At 40.8% G+C, this 18,902-nt stretch overlaps 3 protein-coding genes across 4 annotated transcripts in view; all 3 read left to right on the top strand.

The window, feature by feature from the left end:
• slc13a3 (solute carrier family 13 member 3) overlaps positions 1–1,591 on the top strand; it is a 16,777-nt gene extending 15,186 nt beyond the window's left edge. For both annotated transcript variants that reach the window (XM_033628316.2, XM_078169824.1), the window contains exons 12-13: positions 615–752; positions 838–1,591. In XM_033628316.2, the coding sequence (XP_033484207.1) occupies positions 615–752; positions 838–1,020 (321 nt within the window). In that variant the 3' untranslated portion in view covers positions 1,021–1,591. The remainder of the gene's footprint in view (positions 1–614; positions 753–837) is intronic.
• Positions 1,592–4,677: 3,086 nt separating this feature from the next.
• Positions 4,678–8,423, top strand: ocstamp (osteoclast stimulatory transmembrane protein). The gene is given in 3 exon segments (XM_078170435.1): positions 4,678–4,750; positions 6,318–7,317; positions 7,365–8,423. Coding segments are annotated over 3 exon segments (1,419 nt in total). The 5' UTR covers positions 4,678–4,712; the 3' UTR covers positions 7,746–8,423.
• A 3,156-nt stretch (positions 8,424–11,579) lies between these two features.
• Positions 11,580–18,027, top strand: LOC117258671 (thyrotropin-releasing hormone receptor-like). The gene is made up of 3 exons (XM_033629755.2): positions 11,580–11,654; positions 14,760–15,593; positions 17,317–18,027. Exons 2-3 carry the CDS (start codon positions 14,817–14,819, stop codon positions 17,713–17,715), a joined length of 1,176 nt encoding a protein of 391 aa, XP_033485646.1. The 5' UTR covers positions 11,580–11,654; positions 14,760–14,816; the 3' UTR covers positions 17,716–18,027.
• The last annotated feature ends 875 nt before the right edge of the window (positions 18,028–18,902 follow it).

The following is an 18,902-nucleotide window of genomic DNA, read 5'->3' as shown; positions in this document are numbered from 1 at the left end:
TCAATCTGATGTCAAGATAGTTTTGTCAAAACTATTGATTTATCAATAAATATCAATACTTAATATTTCACACCTTTTTAAATACTTATTTTCAGCAGTACTGATACATCTGTACCAGCTGCACAGTCTTGCTCTCTCTTATTGGTGCTGCTCTCTGCTACTAACCAAGAAAAGCTGTCGTTGTCTTAATCTTTTCATAAAATTTAAACTTGTATTCCCTGAATGTCAGCTTTTCTCTATGGTAATGAAAATGGTATTGAATATTTTAGATTTTCTAAGGTAACAAAGATAGAAATTCCAGTACAGGGGCACCCAGTAGTTCAGTAGGTAGAGCAGGCGCCCCATGTACAAAGGCAATGTCCTTGCCGCAGAGGCCATGGACTCGATTCCAGCCCACGACCCCTTGCTGCATGTCGTCCCCTCTCTCTTCTCCCATTTACACCTGAAACTGTCCTGTCAATAAAGGCAAAAAGCCCAAAATATAATCTAAAAAAAGAAAAAAAGTTTAGTTTCCATATGAAATATGTTTGCAATAATGGTGCCACTGAAGGTATGAAATGATTTACATCCTCTCCTAAGAATATGCTGATCTTTTTTTGTCTTCATCACTGTAGGCTTTGCATGTCTCAGTGAATCCCCTGTACTTCATGATGCCTGCAACAATAGGATGTTCATACGCCTTCATGCTGCCAGTGTCCACACCACCCAACTCCATCGCCTTTGCCTCGGGGCATCTCCTGGTCAAAGACATGGTGAGACCCTCACATCAGACATTGACACATATTGTTATCTATCATCACTGCAGCATCTTCATGTTTTCTGGTCCTGTTTTCTCAGGTGAAAACTGGCATCGTGATGAACATCCTGGGCATCCTCTCAGTCTCTCTGGCCATGAACACTTGGGGCGTTGCCATGTTTAACTTGGGCACGTTTCCAGAATGGGCCCAAGCAGCCAATAAGTCTGCAGTTGTTCCTGATGTGCATCTATCACTGGTCCAGTCGCTCAATGCTACGCTCTGATTATTCACCCACTGAGTATCAGAAGATTGTACAAAGTTCAACACTACACAGGGTTTGTAGATGTCTATAATGTCACCAAAATATCAGAAAACACTGGGACCTTCAGCTGTTACCTGTTGAGATGAATTTAATGAGTTTGTGATACTTAAGTGTTGTTAAAAATGATGCAACAATTTAAAAACCAGCTATATTATTTCACCTTCTGCCATCTTAAAACCAGACGGGAGAGATATTTAAGCTAAACAACAGAGACAGCCAGAGCTCTGGAGTATTTTATACATATTCTAAAACTGTCAGTCTGCAGAGTATGCTGTTCTCACTGACGCTACTGGACTGACCTCTGCTGGAAGAATAGGAAAAACCTCTGTGAATAATTCTTATAAAATATATATTTTTGGTGAAAATCACTGCGAGATCATGTTTGTTGTTTATGTATTATTGGTGCCTGTCTGAAGCCATAGCACATAAACAATATTTTAAATCTTTTCTATATTAGAGTATGAATCATGACCAATGAATGTGTAAAATTTGTAATTGCTGTTACAAATAAATGTGTATGATGATAACTGAATTGCACGTGGTCTCTGTATTTGCCTGTAATGATTGCACAGAGGTTTAATGTTAAGAGAAGGACCTTGCTAAGTTGTGTTTGCATAGAAACAATAAAGCGTGACTGTCAGTGCTCAGGCTTTGATGATCTGTGGCTGCACCGCTGCAGATTTAACACATATTTTAACATGTTTTTGCCTCTGCAGACACTAAGAGAGCCATGAGAGAGCACACAGCTGTAAATTCCTAACAGTGTTTGTTTGCTGTAGTAAACTGCCTGAAATCAGGAGGCCCACAACAATGGTTAACTTGTGCAAGGCTGTGGTCGTTACTGAGTGTTATAAAATACTCAACCAAAACCCCACACACCAGGACAGGATGTACCCAGCAGTCTGCACAACCATTGATCTGAACCAAATCTGATTTATGTTATTGCGTTTTGAGAATACAAAGGCAGATTAGAAATATCTTAGAGTTTTCAGTTGTGATAATAAATGTAATTTACCTTTTTCACAATTCACATTAAATCCTATTTTTCTCTAGTGAGATAAAAGATTTCTTATTTCAAACACATCCTAAAATCTGTTCACCTCTGTACATGAGTCATTAAGATACTGTGTGTGTGTGTGTGTGTGTGTGTGTTGTTGAGAGTGTTTATGAAATATATAATGTCCTGTGGGGCTCTGTGGGGGAGGACAGTCCTTAATTGTCTGATGAAAGTCCTGAGAAAAGATAGTAAATTTTGCACCAAACGCAGGACTGACAGCAATCATTCATTCATACATTTTTCCATAACCGCTTTTCCTGTTGGGGGTCACAGCGGGACTGGAGGTGGGGGAACAACCTGGACAGGTCACCAAACTATCACAGGGCTGACACATAGAGACACACAAACATTCACACCTATGGACAATTAAGAGTCACCAATTAACCTGCATGTCTTTGGACTGTGGGAGGAAGCTGGAGTACCCGGAAAAAAACCCCCGCTGACAAGGTGAGAACATGCAAACTCCACACAGAGGGGCTCCCCCACTCCAGGGTTTGAACCAGGAACCCTCTCGCTGTGAGGTGACAATGCTAACCACCATGCTGCCTCAGCAAGAACAGTAACAAGGAAACCACAATCACTAAAGTATAGACTTCATAACAAAGTAGCATCACTGTCTGTCATGTCATGATGAAAAAAGTACCACCAGCTAAAGAAGAACATTAAATCCCAGCAGTAATAATCAGAGTCCACACAAGAGTAAAAAGGAGTAGACTACTGTTATCCCAAAAGTTACTTAGAATGTTGCATTAGCTACACATTACCTCAGGACAGCTAGCCTTGGTTAGCAGCAAGCTAATCATAAACTAAATTCTACTAAATAACAAATCAGCAATCACACAACAGCTGATAATTCTCAAGAGTGTTTGGGCAGTAGATAAAAAATGTCTGTCAATATTTAGCCTGGTCACAGATTTGACAGCATGTAACAGTGTCTGTTAAACTGCCGTGGAGCTCTGGAAATGGCGGTTGCCACTAGCAACACAATGTCAGTTAATCTGCTGTAGGACTTTGCCAGTCGTGGTTGCTCCTAGCAACGGGACACCCAGCTGAAAACAACTGGTGGTGGCAGAACAAATGTTAATTCATTCATCTTTTTATTTATTTCTATCATGATAAAACAAATCTGGGGTGATAGTTCTTTTTGCAGTTTGTTACTTAGGTGGAAAAAATGCATCTGTCAACAGTTTTATATTTGTGTGACAAACTGGAGGAAAGAATGTAAACATGCTACAGCAGTGAAACTAAACTAGCAGCCTGAGGTAAGAGAGGACTTAAACGCACAATTATAGAGACAGTTCAGGTAAAATAACAGTTTTTACTGGTCAAACGGTAGGTTCAGTTTACAGAAGGACAGTCAGTGAAGGTAACCAAATTCAACAGGGATGAGGCAGAGGCTGTGTCAATCAACAGACAATAGGAAAACCAAGAGTCAACTGAGGTAGTTGATAACCAGCTTTGTAATACCAGCTATCCAGATGGCCAATGTTAGGGGTTAGTTAAGCCAGATAACGTAAGATATCCGGGGTAAATTGAAGTGGCTTCGTAGTACGGGCCTCTGGAAAAGGACACTGGGAAACAAAAGCCTGGACATTAGACACACAAGAAACTAAGACGAACTGGCACTGAGAGAAAACATGACACACACTAAATACTCTAAAGGATAATGAGACACAGGTGAGGCTAATCAGGGCGGGACAGACAATCAGACACAGGTGAAGTCATCAAAAGGGAGGGAAAACACACAGGGGCAGGAAGTGAAGTGATCTGAAAAGAGAGGAGATGTGAGTTTCAAAGTAAAACAGGAAACGACATGAAGAAATGAACTTTAAAAAAACAAAACCTAAGAAATTTGAGCTGTGACACACGGGCCAAATGTGGCCTGTGACAGGGTGCTGTGTGGCCCTTCAACTATTTTCTAATTCACAATGGAAATAAGCTGATTCACAGTGGGCAACAGGGTGCCTACAAAGCATCAAAATAGAGCTTGTTTATCCAAAAAAGAGCCAGGGGAGGGTCCCTTGTGTGACAGTTTCCATAATATTTCATCTGAGATGGAGGTAAATAATTAATTTCATTAAATAAGCTAATAATTAGTTAAAAAGTCAGCTTAAAAGATTTGATTTAATTCATGTTCATGTAACCATGATAGTTTTAAGTCAGTTCATGTTTGTGAGTCAAATGTGGTCCATTCAGAATGGACCCGCGACCCACTTCTGGACCACAACCCACCAGTTGGGAAGCACTGATTTAGATTATCCGTGATCACACTGGCATCAACATAACACTCAGTGAGCTGAGTGAAACAAATACCAACTGCATGAAATTTCCAGATCTTATGTCACTCTGAGAGTGTGACCCCTGTCACATTGTATGTGCGTGCGTGTGTGTGTGTGATTACATCATGCCTCTACATATGATTTTGTGTCATGTATGGTTTACATGGAGAACAACTGTCTTTTCATTTCCCACGTGAGAACTTGTAGGCGACCCACAAATACCAACATGACAGTGACTGTTGTGAGAAGTTCCTCTTTGAATGCTCAGTCTTGAAACAATTCCCAGCCCTCCTTCATCTCATATTTTCACAGTGAGAATGAAGTTCATCAGAGAGAGTATTATTGCGCCTGTCAGGTAAGAACGGTTAGTTATTTTAACTATTGTTAATTATTTTTAATAGGGCCTTATTGGTCCAATGATTTCCTAAAGGACATTACAAATTAAATTATCTGTCTATGGATATATATATCTATCCATCCATCTAGTTAGTCCTATAATGGTTGTATAATGGTATGTGGTTTATAACTTTTGGGGTCTACATGACTGACAAAGGCATGTTTAGTTTAATTACTCATTTCATAGTCTTATAGTGGTTAAAGGTGATCAGTTGCATGTGGGAAAGTATCTTGTGCAAAACTGTCCCCCCTCTGAGTTTTTCATTTGGTGGAGTTAAGTAAATTGTTAGACACTTTGGGGAAATAAGTTTATTTGTTTTCTTGATAAGTTACAAAAGGGGAAATGTCTAATTGTGGTTTAACAGGGAAGACACAGCACAGAACAGAAATAAAAAACCTGACGACTCCTAAAACTACAAATTCTTGTTTTGCATTTGTTTGTGCACAGATTAAACAAACATACACTGTGCTGATTAGTAAAACTGTGAGATGTTGTTAAACCTATTTTTTGAACTCTGGGGAGAGCTAGGCTGTTTCCTCCAGTCCAGTCTTTATGCTACACTAAGCTAATCACCTCCTTCATAGCTGAAGTAATAGCGTGAATTTGGGGAATTTTGCTCATTTGCTTATTCTGCCAAGAGATACATGAAAGGATCAATACCACCCTCACGTCATAACGGCTGAAGTCATCCTTTTTGGAGCAAGAAAAGACCATATTTGGACAAGAGGCTGGAGCTGTGGAGGAGTGAGGGGTGGATCTGACTGAGGACAATGTCAGCAGATAGCCTGTCACTCAAAACAGCCCGAACTTAATTATGCCACCCAGTTAAAGGAGCAGTATTTAGGATTAAGTGGCATTCAGTGGTGAGGTTGCAGATTGCAAGCCACTGAATTACATCTCTGCTCACCCCCACACCTCCTACCAAGTGTGTAGTTGAACCTACAGTGGCCTTCAGGTAACCTAAAAATGTGAAAGCATGGATGTATAAAAAGAACATGATACAGCCTTGCAAGCAAGGGCCCGTTCAGTCCTATGAAAGTTGCACAATGGCGTAAACGTTCAACTTCCAGTTATAATATGACCTGGATCTTCTACATCATTGGGCCCATAGAGCGAATACACTGGAGACTTTTGCCGACCAAGCAGGTAACTTCTGGGTTTATCCTCCACTAACTTGAATAGGAATAAATAATTGTGCAACGCTTTTAGACATTTGAAATGTTATCAGACCAAATGGGTCAAATCCCAATAAGTGAAACGATTCATTTTGCAGGAGATGTGACGCTCAAAAAAAAAATGTATCCACTGATTAACACATGTCTCTTTCATATTTAAGTTAATGAGAAAAGGTCTTTTTGGGCCCAACGACATCATATAACAGACCCAGAAGTTGTAATTCCAAGGTTTGGCTACTATGATAAACTGGCGCTGTTCCTAAGGGCTTGACTCTCAGCAAGAAAGCAAATATTTCCCAAAATGTCAAACTATTCTGTAACTTAATTCAGGTTGTGTTTTCTCTCCTCAGGAACAGGGCAGGACCCTGCAGACAGATTTTAAAATCTGTCCTGCTTTACCTCTGGGATGTTTACTCTGCACCTGCACCTTCTGGCAGAGACATACTGACTCAGCTGTCTCTCTGTTTCACACTCGCCATCGTCACTGGCGGCCTGCTTCATCACTGGCTGTCAAAGACTCTCAAATACAACCATGACGGGTCCATTCAGACCGCCTGCATCTACAGCGTGGCCATGTTCCTGGTCTCGTTCCTGTGTCACCCTCTGCGCTGTGTGCTGACCATGATTCTACCCACTGTCTGCACCAAACAGGGACGCAAACTCCTCATCACAGCCTCTGTCATGATTCTAGTGTTGAACGTCATCCCTAATATTTCAGTGAACGTAGGGGCGGTCACTCGCATCCTCAAGTGTACTGCTGAGGGTTTCACAAAGACTTTGTTAAACTCATCTGAACCTTTGAACAAAGCAAAGAAAGACCTTGTTGAGGAAACCATCAAAGCAAGGAGGGAAGATTTGAGCATTGTCACCAACTTGAGGAAGCTGGATCATTTCACACATGTTGATGTGTCAGAAGTCAGAGGAAGGTTTACTAAGATGATTGGGCAGATAGAGGTCAATTTCTCACATGCCAGGAACCTGCTGAAAGAATACAAACTGCTGTCAAACCGGATCCTTGCTGCCATTTTTGTTGCTCTACTAATCTTTGAATCTGCACGCTACTTGAAATCTTATCTGGCATCAGTTCAGTTTGATAATGGCCACATCTCCAAAGAGCTCTGGCAGAGAGCGAATCATAATGCTAAAGATAAAACTTGTCTCCCAAGCTGCAAAATAACAAGTCAGGAATGTACCTCCTGTTTCATATCACTGGTTCTGGTGACGTTATATTTCATCGCAATAGCTTTAATAGTAGCCTTGGATCATGTTGTGTATCATATAGTTCAGGCGATTCTGCCGTGGATTCTGGACTTTCCACCAACAACTGCCAGCATAAGTGTCGATTATAAGGTAAGACATTTTACTGTGCCTGCAGTATTTGCTTCCTTACTTTTAAGGCTTTTCATCTCTATTTTTTAATCCTCTGATAGGTGCAGTGGTTCCCCCCTGCCTTCTGTATCATCCCACAGTCTTGTGTCACACGGGAGCTGACAAACTTCCACAGGGATTACAAGTGGACTTTCGATCCCGAGCCATCGCTCTGTGATGTGACAACCTCGGCACCCAACCTGGGAGTCACACTCCTGCTGGGATGTCTGTGGCTGATGAGCTACTCTCTGGTGTTCCTCGAGGTTTATGCCAGACGGCTGCGCAAGAAAATCTCTGCATCCTTTTTCAGAGAGCAGGAGGAGAGGAGGATGGCATACTTGATGGAGAAAATACAAGTGAAGCAGAATAAAAAGGAGCACAAGGAGATGATTTATGTGAAGGTTGGGTGAACATTCACCGGATCTGGCAATGCTTATCCAATTTACTGATGATATTTTATTCATGCTAGCTGCTTGGCTTCAGGGATGGGAATGTTGGCCTGTCAGTAGGGGGTCTGGATCCAGCCACGGAGTAGTGATACATTTGATAGCTAAAGTAAATACGCCCGTCCCTAAATACTATCTGGTATTACTCCAAGTAGTGCTATCCCTGAGCGTTACATATATGTTGTCCCAATAGGTCATAAGCTTTTGACATGCCCAGAATGAATGGACATAATTCGCCGACACCTCTCTGCATACCCTCCAGCAAACACTACCCGCAGAAGCATCAAATTTACATGTTATATGAGATGTTATAAAGAAGCGTACAATAAGTTTCCATCTGAATTCTCTCCATGTGTTTGATCTGGTGACCATGTGGGACCCTGAAGAGATCTTATTCCAGGTCCGCCACTTTGGTATTTCAACAACTATTTAATGGACCGCTGTGGCATTTTCTACAGATATAGTTTGGTCTCCAGAGGATGGATCTTACTGACTTTAGTGATCCTCTGACTTTTCCTCTAGCACCACAATGAGGTTGATATCTGTGGTTTTGACTCAACACAATCGCCATAATAAATGTTGCCATTGTAGGTGTCTGCAAACCAGGGACATGTAACACTTGTACATTGTTATGTGGAGGAAATGGTCAAACTGTTTCCTTATGTTTTAACAATACTGTGGTTCATGTGTGGTTATGTTTAGGCACAAAGCACTTTGTTATAGATAGGGTTAGGGTTGGGCTGGCATAGATCATATTTTGCCTTTAAATACCTGCTTTTGATGCCACAATCACAGCTGGAAATGCCGCTGATGTCTCAGCATCATGTCTCTAAAAAACACCTGCTTTTGCTGGTTTTTAATAGACTGCAGCTTGGCAGCAGTCATGCCATAGGTGTCACACTATCCACCATCACCTTCACAATGACAAAGTCAGCTGTCCCAAACTGGCTCAGTGAATGTGCCACACAAAAGACTTAAAACAGGCATAATGTGTTAAACTAAGATTAACTTAAATAACCAGGTCAGCAAAGTCAGTAAACCTAAAACAGTGGCGGCAGGATAGATGTCTACTGTAGGGAGAAAGTGAGTGAAAACATGAAGGAGCTTTAATAGCCTGATAGGCCCAGGTGAGCTCAATCAAGGTAATGACCTTCCCACCTCAGCCACCTGATGAGGTTGGCTGGAACATCCTCAAAGGCAGTGGGAGCGGCATCACACAGCTCATATACATGTCATCAGAACTATGTCACTTCAGAAAAGTCGATATAATATATATTAAATGTACATAGTAACATACATGTAACACAATGCCAATATTTTCTTCTGGTGACTGGGCTGTGAGTGAAAAGTCTCAACAAATAATGGATGGGCTGCTTAGCTTTTGTAAAAACATTCATGTTCCCTTCAGGATGAAGTGTAATAACTACGCTCGTATATTAGCTTTTAATCTAGCACCATCATCAGGTCAAAATTTCATTATCCAGTACTTTAGTTAATGATCAAATATCTGCAAAACTCATCAGTTGTACTTTGTCTTTAGTGCTGATCACCATGCTGACACACCAAACTGAGATGGTGATCATGGTCAATAGTCTGTTTGATTGATTGCTGATATTTTCTGACTCACAGTGCTGCTGTGCCAAAGTTCAGCCTTGCAGAGCTGCTGGTGTCAGTGGACTCATCATTCACTGCTCTTATGCTGTTTAAGCTTCTGTTTTTGCAAAACTGAAGATAGAGCATCCTGTGTAATAACACCTTTTCCTGTGCAGGCGTGTCAGCCCCCAACAACATCTTTCTTAGGCGCTTACACTCAAGCCCATTGTGGTTTTTATAGACGTACCACCACGTCTGCTGAATTTGCATCCCCCTTGTTTGTGTGTCTGCCAACATTTTTTTTTATTTCAACCCAAATGTCACAGGGCTCATGTTTTACTGTATATTTTCTGTACAATGTGTGCAGTGTTGTCTTTCTTTTGTGTGGCTCAGCATAAACCTGTGTGTTATTTTACCCCTCAGCCCCACTAGATGCCACTATGGTGCTGTAGACAGTGAGTGATACGACCCCTCCTGTCAGGAAATGAACAGCAAACGATTGTCTAATTTTTTTAATATTTTATTGGCCTAGATGACTTTAATAGATTAAATGAATCTGTTTCATGAACATCCACATCCAATAATTCACCAGCCTATTTTAATCAATTTGCCCTTACTAAAAGAAAAGAAAAAAAAAATCACTTCCTTTCTCTGAAAAAGTCCTTTGCATTTTATCGCCTCCTGCTTAAAACTCCCATGAGCCCTCAGGAGTTTATTTTAAGACACATCCCAGAATAATAATAGAACACCTCTTTATCATCTATTTTTAATTCTGACTTTCTGTCCACTCCGTGGTTGACTCAGAATTCGGCAGCCTAAAGATGATACACAGGAATCATAAATTATTCATGTGTTTTCTGTTATCATGAATTCTCACATCAGTGTGTTGCTTACTGTGTGTGTCACAGCTCTGGGCTTGTTATTGTTGGAAATGCAGTGAACTGAAAAACTGATTATTCTTAAAATGTAAATAAAATGCACCTCTTAACATCCAGTTTTCCCATTGTCTTTCTTATAGTAGCTTTAAGGTTAGACAATATCAACTTATACCCTATCTGAGAGTATGGCACGGTGTATATTCTGTATCAGCTTGTTCCAGCTTGAAACCAGGTGTTCCAGCTTACATTGAAGACAGATGATGTTTATTCTTGCTGAAAAATCTAAATATTCTAGGTTTAATTTTAAATACAATACCCTAAAATTCAGCCTGGCGTGTTTAGTACCTTTAGAAACTTTTGGTTCTCAGCTGGATCTTAAAATAAATAAGCAAGTTTTGGATGCACAGCATGAAGATGAGCACTAATCATCATATTTGTTCGGACACAATGCAGGATGGGCTTCTTAGCATGCAGCAGATCAATCAAACAATTACCTGGACAGAAACTGCTCTGCTGGATTTTTCTTCTTCGTCGTCTTTGAAGCTGTTATCTATTCATTAGAGGAAGCCTGGTGGACTGAGCGTTCTGAAACTATTTGAAATGATGAAAATGTATGCATCTGTCATGTATTAGCATTCACACTGTCAGTCCTGTCCACAGAAAGAGGTTTAAAGAGCTTTCCAAGCACAGAGTGGTTTGTTAGGATCTATTTAAATCTATCGTAGCTCTGAGAAAGGATTTTCTGGACGATCGGTTTTGATGTTACTTAATGTTTTCAGCCACTGGGAGCAGGTTTTAATAGTATCAGCATCCACCGTACAATCAGAGTGCTGGAGGCTGTGAAAGCTTTCACAGATCTGCCTCAAAGGAATAGCATGAATCTTAATCTTATGATGTGTGTTCCTATTAGTGCCTTGAGAGACTTTTCGAATTCTACACTTCTGAATTTGTGCGAAACCAGAAAATCCAGATGAAGTGTTAACTAAATGATGTCTGCTAGTGGCAAAAAAAGGTCTGCTTTGTAATTAGTGCCATCTTAATTCAATGGCCGAACACTGCAGTGGATGATGTGTTGAATTGCAGGCTACCTCCTCTGTTCTCTCAATAATTACAGGGCTTATGGTCACAGCCATGGCCTCAGTCGTTGACATGACGTTCTGAGCTTGAATGGGGAGGTGGAATTGATTTCTAAGTTGGTGGCTGTACAAGGCAGTGTGTTGCAGTGTGGATGTAATGGTGTGTGATGTGAAGGAGAGGGAGGGGTGCACTGGAAAGACAGGGAGAGGGAGAGAGGGAGGGAGACGTGGATGACTGGTGGGGCTCTGGAGAAAGAATGAGCATTCATTCGTGCACCTGAGTACTGCTGCCATGCCAGAGTGAGAGCCGCCTCTTGCAAATGATGGTAAGCTGCCCCTTTTCTTCTCTTAAAAACATTTGTTTCATGTTTATTTACCCTCGCACACTTTGATTTTCTGCCTCTGAATCATCTGTAAATGTTTTAGTAAATTATTCCTTCTATACAGAGATGTAAAGAGGGACGGTGATGCATTTAAATCTTTTTGCTGCAGGGATAGTCTGAGTTTTTTGGGAGAGCAGGGGATGGTCTTTCATTTTTTTAAAAAAATCATGGCTTTATGTGCACAGTGGGTCGTTAAGATACACTTTATCATTCACAGAGGAAAACAAAGGCTTAACTTTTCCCTTCACAGTCAACTTGCTAATGGGACCAATATGTCAGTTATGAGAAACAGAATACACATGGATGTTTATGGATGTTAGTGATTAAATGTTATAACTACCAGCAGTCACTTTCCCCCACCCCCACTCAACCCTTTACTTTAGTCTGCATCATAATAGAAAGTTAAATATAATGTTGACCTATATTAAAATTCAGGTTAACCTTTTATTTGGCATCTCTTTGTTCTGGAGTGTGGCTGGAATATTCATAATTTTGTTGTTTTCCATGAAGTTGGAAATTACCAATTCCACTTTTAATGTGAGCTTTGGAAGCTGTTGTGTAAACTCATCAATATATTAAACCTGCAATAACTTATTGGAAGAATGAGAGCTTTTTTGGCCACTTGGGGGCAGCAGAAACAAGCTGTAAAGACAACACTGACATATTATCACTTTCTGAGTTGATATCAGGCCCCTAGGAGGTGCGCTGGGCTTTGAAGCCAATTTTCATAGTGGCTTAACAGTGGAATTACAATGTCTAGGTGATGATCATGTGATGCTGTTGGGCCCAAAAAAGCTTTTTCCTGTAGATATACATTGGGAATGAGACGTCTGTAAATCAGCGGATACATTTTTTTGAGTGTCACAACCCTTGTGACATGACTTGTTTCACTCTTGGGATTTGATCCATTCATTCTGATAACAATTTGAAAGTCTAAAAGTCACGCGATTGAATAATTTCAACAAGTTAGCGAAGGGCTAAACCAGAAATTAGCTGCTTGGCTCACAAAAGTCTGTGATGCACCTGCTCTATGAGCCCCACAATACAGAGGATCTATCTTGGCTTCCTGTGCCACTGAGCAACTCTCATAGGAAAGAACAGGGCCCCGCCTAAATCACTGTATCCAGTTCTCTTCATACATCCATGGTTGACTGGAGAACTTGTTGGCAAACAGTTGCTTGTTTGCACCTACAGGAGCAACATTATCATTCAGTCTTGTTTGTGGCCACCTGATGAATGTAAGTCCAATAATCACATTACCCACATTACGTTACAGTCATTTTGCTCACACTTTTATCCAAAGCGACTTACAATAAGTGCAATCAACCACTGGATACAACCCAAAAACTGCAAGAGTCATGCTAGTACATCAGCTGTAGAAAATATGAACTGCTCCAAGCACTACATTTTAAAACAGTAACAGAGAAAGCTATTGTTTGCTTGATTGCTATTTCATTGACCAAGGTGCGGTCTAAACAAATGAGTTTTCAGTTTGTGTTTAAATATATGTGTGGAGTTTATTCCATCTTGTGAAGGGCTTATCGCTTGAATGAAGTATACTCTGAATCAAAAAATATAAAATGCAAGCCTCCTTCAAAAACAATCCAAGGCACGCTGTAGGGTTTGTGCAAAAATGTGTATGCCTTTATTTTACATGGCAATATAGATTAAAAAGACCAAGGCGTTGCAACAGGGTCATGACCCTTATTAAGAACTGTGAGATCCGTTATGACCTGTGAGTCACAATGCGTTGGTCTTTTTAATCTATATTGCCATGTAAAATAAAGGCATTTTAATTTAAACTCCAGTGTGCCTTGGATTTGTAACCATAATTACTGCACACGTTATATTTTGGGGTTATATTTTTATTACTTAAGTTACTGTGTTTTTAGGTACATTATTTATATTTAAGTAGTAATATATTCAGTAACTGGTTAATTATCATTTCATTGTCATTTAAAGCACTTTGTATATTGTTTCATTTGTATTTTCATGTGCAGCATTTAAGTGGAGTCATTGTGTTCCCTTGGTTATAAGCCAGTTGGTTCCTACCTGCCCTTGTTTTGTGTGGACAGGTATGGGTGATACAAGAAGGAAGTTGTTGTACCCCCAAGTTGGAATGTGTTAGTATTGTCTTGTCATGCTGGTAAAAATTAAACGAAGAAGAAGAAATAAATGTTTTAGCCCAGAAGAACTGGGGAACACCAACAATCAAGAAAAGAGGGTTTCAGATTGTTTTTGAAAGAGACTAACATTTTATATTTTTTGATTGAGAGTACACTTCACTCCTGAAATGAGCCCTTCACAAGATGATATAAACACAGTGCACCTCAAGTATCCAAAGAGCACCTGTATGTGGCGACTACTAGTCACAGCAGTGCATCTCCTTTGTCTTCATGTGTTGAGTTTCTGATGTCCAAATGTCAGGACCTTGTCCCACCACTGAACCAGGACAGCACTCTCTTTGAGCTCTGTATTTGGTCTCCACCAACTCCTGAGGGAAATATCTGTCTCTTTAGCTGATAAATGCTCAACTGTGTTCACTAGATAGTCGCTTATTGTGTCTGTCTGCTGTTTGGTGCTGAGCAGGTAGTGCACAGGGGATTATTAGAGCTTCTTTTGCTAAAACAGCTGCCTAATGAAGCTTAAAATGATGCTATGGGAGCGGTGCAATGAGAGTGAACCAAAATAGTACACCAGCTCACTATAAAGGTCCAAAAAGCTGAGGGAAGCTGCAGATTCAGGTGATAATTCTCTGTAGGTTTGTCAGTACACGCGATGTCTTTCACATTGTTTTTAGATTATCATTTGATTTGTTCATACCATAAAAATTTAGAGAGGGCGTTTCAGTTTTTATTTTTGTCCCTTAGTCAAGGGATCAGCCCAAGGATCAATATGAATAATGCAGGGAAGTGTTTTGCTTTTTCCCCCATTTCATATGTGCTTCCCCAATGTTGAAACAAAACCTACATCCTTCCAAACCCCCTCCACAGCCAAATCCTTTTCACACAGTCCCTACCTATTGTTTCTCTCGATTTCTGTCTTTAGGATTCTTGTTTTGTGCCTCTGGAGATCAACTGAATTGTGGCTGCAGGACTTGACACAATGGAGAACAACACAACCGTATTTCAAGATGCCACTCAGGTTTTAAATCTGACAGAAATACCTCTGAACCCTCTTGAAGAGCAGGTCATAACAATATTTTTGACAGTACTCATCTGTGTAGTTGGGATTGCTGGGAACATTATGGTGGTGCTGGTTGTGCTGCGCACTAAACACATGGTGACCCCGACTAACTGCTACCTCGTCAGTCTGGCCATCGCAGACCTCATCGTGCTCCTGGCGGCAGGGCTGCCTAACATCTCTGATGTTGTAGCCTTCTGGATATACGGGTACACGGGATGCTTGTGTATAACTTATCTTCAGTATCTGGGCATCAACGTGTCGTCCTGCTCCATCACAGCCTTCACCATCGAGAGATACATCGCTATTTGTCACTCCATAAAGGCACAGTTCATATGCACCGTCTCCCGGGCCAAGAGGATCATAGCTGCCGTCTGGATCTTCACCTCACTCTACTGCATCATGTGGTTCTTCTTAGTGGACACAGATGAAACCGTCTACACCAATGGAGTGGTCGTCACTTGTGGCTACCGCGTCTCCAGGAGCTTCTACATGCCGATCTATTTTCTGGACTTCACTTTGTTCTATGTGATCCCTCTCATTGTGGCCACTGTGCTGTACGGGCTCATCGCCAGGATTTTGTTCATGAGCCCCCTGCCCTCGCATCTGAACGACAGAGCTGGAGGAGGGTCGGTTCACCAGGGTCACTCCAACAGCACTAACAAGGCCAACAAGGGTGCAGTCTCTGCAAGGAAACAGGTACTGGACAGGCTGATACACACGATTCATTCATTTCCAAATCTTGATTGTTCCCTCAAATTTATCTTTTTTTAACATGGTCAAAAAAATCTCAACAACTGGTGGATGGTTTGTACAAAAGTTCATGGTTCTCAGAGGATGAACCCTACTGAATTTAGTGATACCCTTACTTTTCCATTAGCTTTACCATGAGGATGACATTTCCGGTTTTGAGTGCAATGTCTTTGATTCAGAAAGTCACCAAAGTGCAGTAACATGGTGATCCTTTGACTTTTCCTCCAGTACCACTGTCAGGTCAAATACTTTGGCTTATGACCAAATACCTGCAAAACTGATGATATTCCCATCAATTTCAGCTTTACTTCCTGTTCATAGTATACCTCCCAAACATCAGCATGTTAAGCTGCCAGTATGCTTCTTCTTGATGGTCAGATGGTTGAACAGCTTTCGAAACCACCACAGTTTTCTGACATCAGAATTTGGAGGCTGTGCACGGCAATTTTCTGAACTTTACAAAACCGACAGTCCGACACACACACAGTCATTTCGCACCTGCTTCTAACTGTAATTAGCCGGCTCTGTGGAAGTAAAAATAGGGTTTGAATTTCTCTCTCAGTCTCAACCTTGCTGATTTCATGTTTGACAGCACTATTTCTGTGTACAAACAAGAGCAACACTTGGAATGCCTTCCAAAAAAAGCTGACTGAGACTGTACACCATTATCTCCCTATTTTAAGTTGAGACAGACAACTTTTCATACACTCGAAAATCATAAGAATTAAAAAAGATAATAACACAGAAGGTCCATAGTCTGAAGCAAGAGGGGAAATTCTTTATTGCTTTGCATTGTTGGCAGCCCATTACAGATTCACTTCTTCCATTTTTACCTTTCACAATAAAAACACTACTTAAGGGAACATAATTTACTAGCATTTCGCTACGAGGCAACTCAGCAAATGGCTTACAATACTGAGGATAGCTATCAATAAGTACCAGGGAAAGCAAAAGCTCTATCTCCTTCCTGTTTTGGTTGCACAATTGTTGACATACTTGTGCAGTAAATTCGAATTACAAATTGAAAGCAAAGTTTATAGGGAACCAATCTAAACGCTGATGGTGTCGTTCTACAGCTATTACACTGTACAGTCAACATTTACCTTATAGCAATAAGTTAAAAACTTGTCTGTCTTCACTTTATACCAATTTCCATTTCCATGACGGCTGCCTTTTTACCCCACCCTTAAATATGGTTGTGCAGGAAACAGCCACAAACGTTTTTGCCTTCTGCAGCAGCATGACCTAGGCTGTAGCATTGTCATAGCTGGCATGTTAGCATAATGATGTTAGCATTTAGCACAGCTGGCACAAGGACAATTCTACCCACTCTGCCTTACTCTGCCTCTGATTGGCTTACCCTGACATTCTTGTCCTAACCCTAACCAATCCAACCAACAAAGGCAATCAGCCAGTCAGACGGAGAGTAGGGCAGGTCATGCCTTTGTTATCCCAGGCAAAGCCAATTTGTGTCCTGAGGTAAAGCCTCAAGCTGAGCTCAGCATAACAGTAGACTCTTGCTATGAGACATCTTCTTCAACATTGACATGATGTCAAACATGTGCCTGTAAAGATCATTATAATTTTATTCTTCCTCATTAAAACCACATTATACATCTCTCTTGTTCCATGTTTCCTTGCTCCTCTGTCTCTGTCTCTGCATCAACAGATAACAAAGATGCTGGCTGTGGTGGTCATCCTCTTCGCCTTGCTCTGGATGCCTTACCGAACCCTGGTGGTGGTCAACTCCTTCATCGACCCTCCTTACACCAACACCTGGTTCCTGCTCTTCTGTCGCATGTGCATCTACACCAACAGCGCAATCAACCCCATCATTTACAACCTCATGTCTCAGAAGTTTCGCGTCGCGTTTAAGAAGCTCTGCAAGTGCAACTGGCAACAAAAGGAGAAGGCGGTGGAGTACAACGTGCCGATGTATTACAGCGTGATGAAGGATTCGTCCCACGAGAGCAACGAGCTGGTCACGGAGCAGGAGGACGTGAGCGGCCACACCAACAAGAGGCTCAACGAAACAGATGATGACGCAAGCACGTTTAGTGTTTCTTAATAAAAGCTTTGATGAGTTTGTTGGCTTCATTAGAATTAGGAAATTATCTGTAAAAATCTTTTGTTTTAATGTTTAATGTTGCTGTTATTTCCACCTGTTAGAAAAAAAAAGTATTTACTGACCAACATCTGAAGATATTCCTCTTGTTTGCAGGTTGTATTTGTGGTGTGGTAGTCGTGGTACTTTTTCATCAGTATTGTAACTGTGTTGTAAATATAGCATGTGAGACCAGGCTTTAATGTACCTCACCCTGGGACATAATGTGCATCATCATGTGCATTACCATTACACATAAACAAGTGGTTCTTTGAAGTGTTTTTGGAAATATTGTACTCACATGAAAAGAAGAATGACTGGGAAAAATGGATATTTAATGTGACACGTAAGATGCTGTGGTTGCATATTTTGAATTTATGTCCAGACTTTTTGGTCCAGAACACTGAACTAAACAAATTGTCAGCGTAATGTGTCTCTAGATAACAAGTACACTCATTGTTTTTTAATGGTTACACTCTCAGGCTGGAGTGTACTCAACTGTATCACACACAATTCAACAGCACTGATAATCACACAGTCAAATATTTATCTTTTCTTTTAACACTTGTTTGTACATTAATCTCATTTTAACAAGACAATATTTACAGTACAGACAACAACACACAGAGAGAGGTTTAATCAAGCTGCATCCACCAAACTATTCTGGTATTTAATTAAAAGGTTTCATTGGTGAGGTTTACCTTGGTGAAGCCAAAGAACCACATTTCTATGAATAAATTAAAATATTAATTAGAGTATTATTGACAATTGAATTTTTTAGCCACGCACCACAAAACCTCAACAACTGTTGGATGGGTTGTCGTGACATTTTGTACTGATTCATAACTCCCAGATGATGAATCCTGATGTTTCTTCTAGTGCTACCATCATAGTTGAGATTCGAAGTTTTAAAACAATGTTTTGACAATTGGCATATTCGCTGGATTGCCTTTGCCTTTGGTTAGTGCCATGCATGGCCGAGTAGTGTGCATAGGCAAGTGTATGCGTTTGAACTCTGCTCAGCTGAAGCTCAAATGCACACAAGTGCTTAGGCAAACCTGGCCACGCTAGTCATAGGTGGAAGAGTCTTATATTGTAATGTTTCTTTTGCAAAAATGCATGTGATTGGGGAACGAGATTTGAATGCAGGC

This window comes from Epinephelus lanceolatus, chromosome 8 (assembly GCF_041903045.1).
Source record: "Epinephelus lanceolatus isolate andai-2023 chromosome 8, ASM4190304v1, whole genome shotgun sequence".
Classification (NCBI taxonomy): Eukaryota; Metazoa; Chordata; class Actinopteri; order Perciformes; family Serranidae; genus Epinephelus; species Epinephelus lanceolatus.
The sequence above is the reverse complement of the archived record's forward strand: the minus strand, read 5'-3'. Positions and strand labels throughout refer to the sequence as shown.

What these genes read in the sequence shown, in the direction of transcription:
- LOC117258671 (XM_033629755.2), top strand. Translation starts at nt 14,817, where the DNA reads ATGGAGAACAACACAACCGTATTTCAAGATGCCACTCAGGTTTTAAAT. An exon ending in CAGTCTCTGCAAGGAAACAG is followed by an intron (nt 15,594 to 17,316) that starts GTACTGGACAGG and finishes CTGCATCAACAG; the next exon opens with ATAACAAAGATGCTGGCTGT.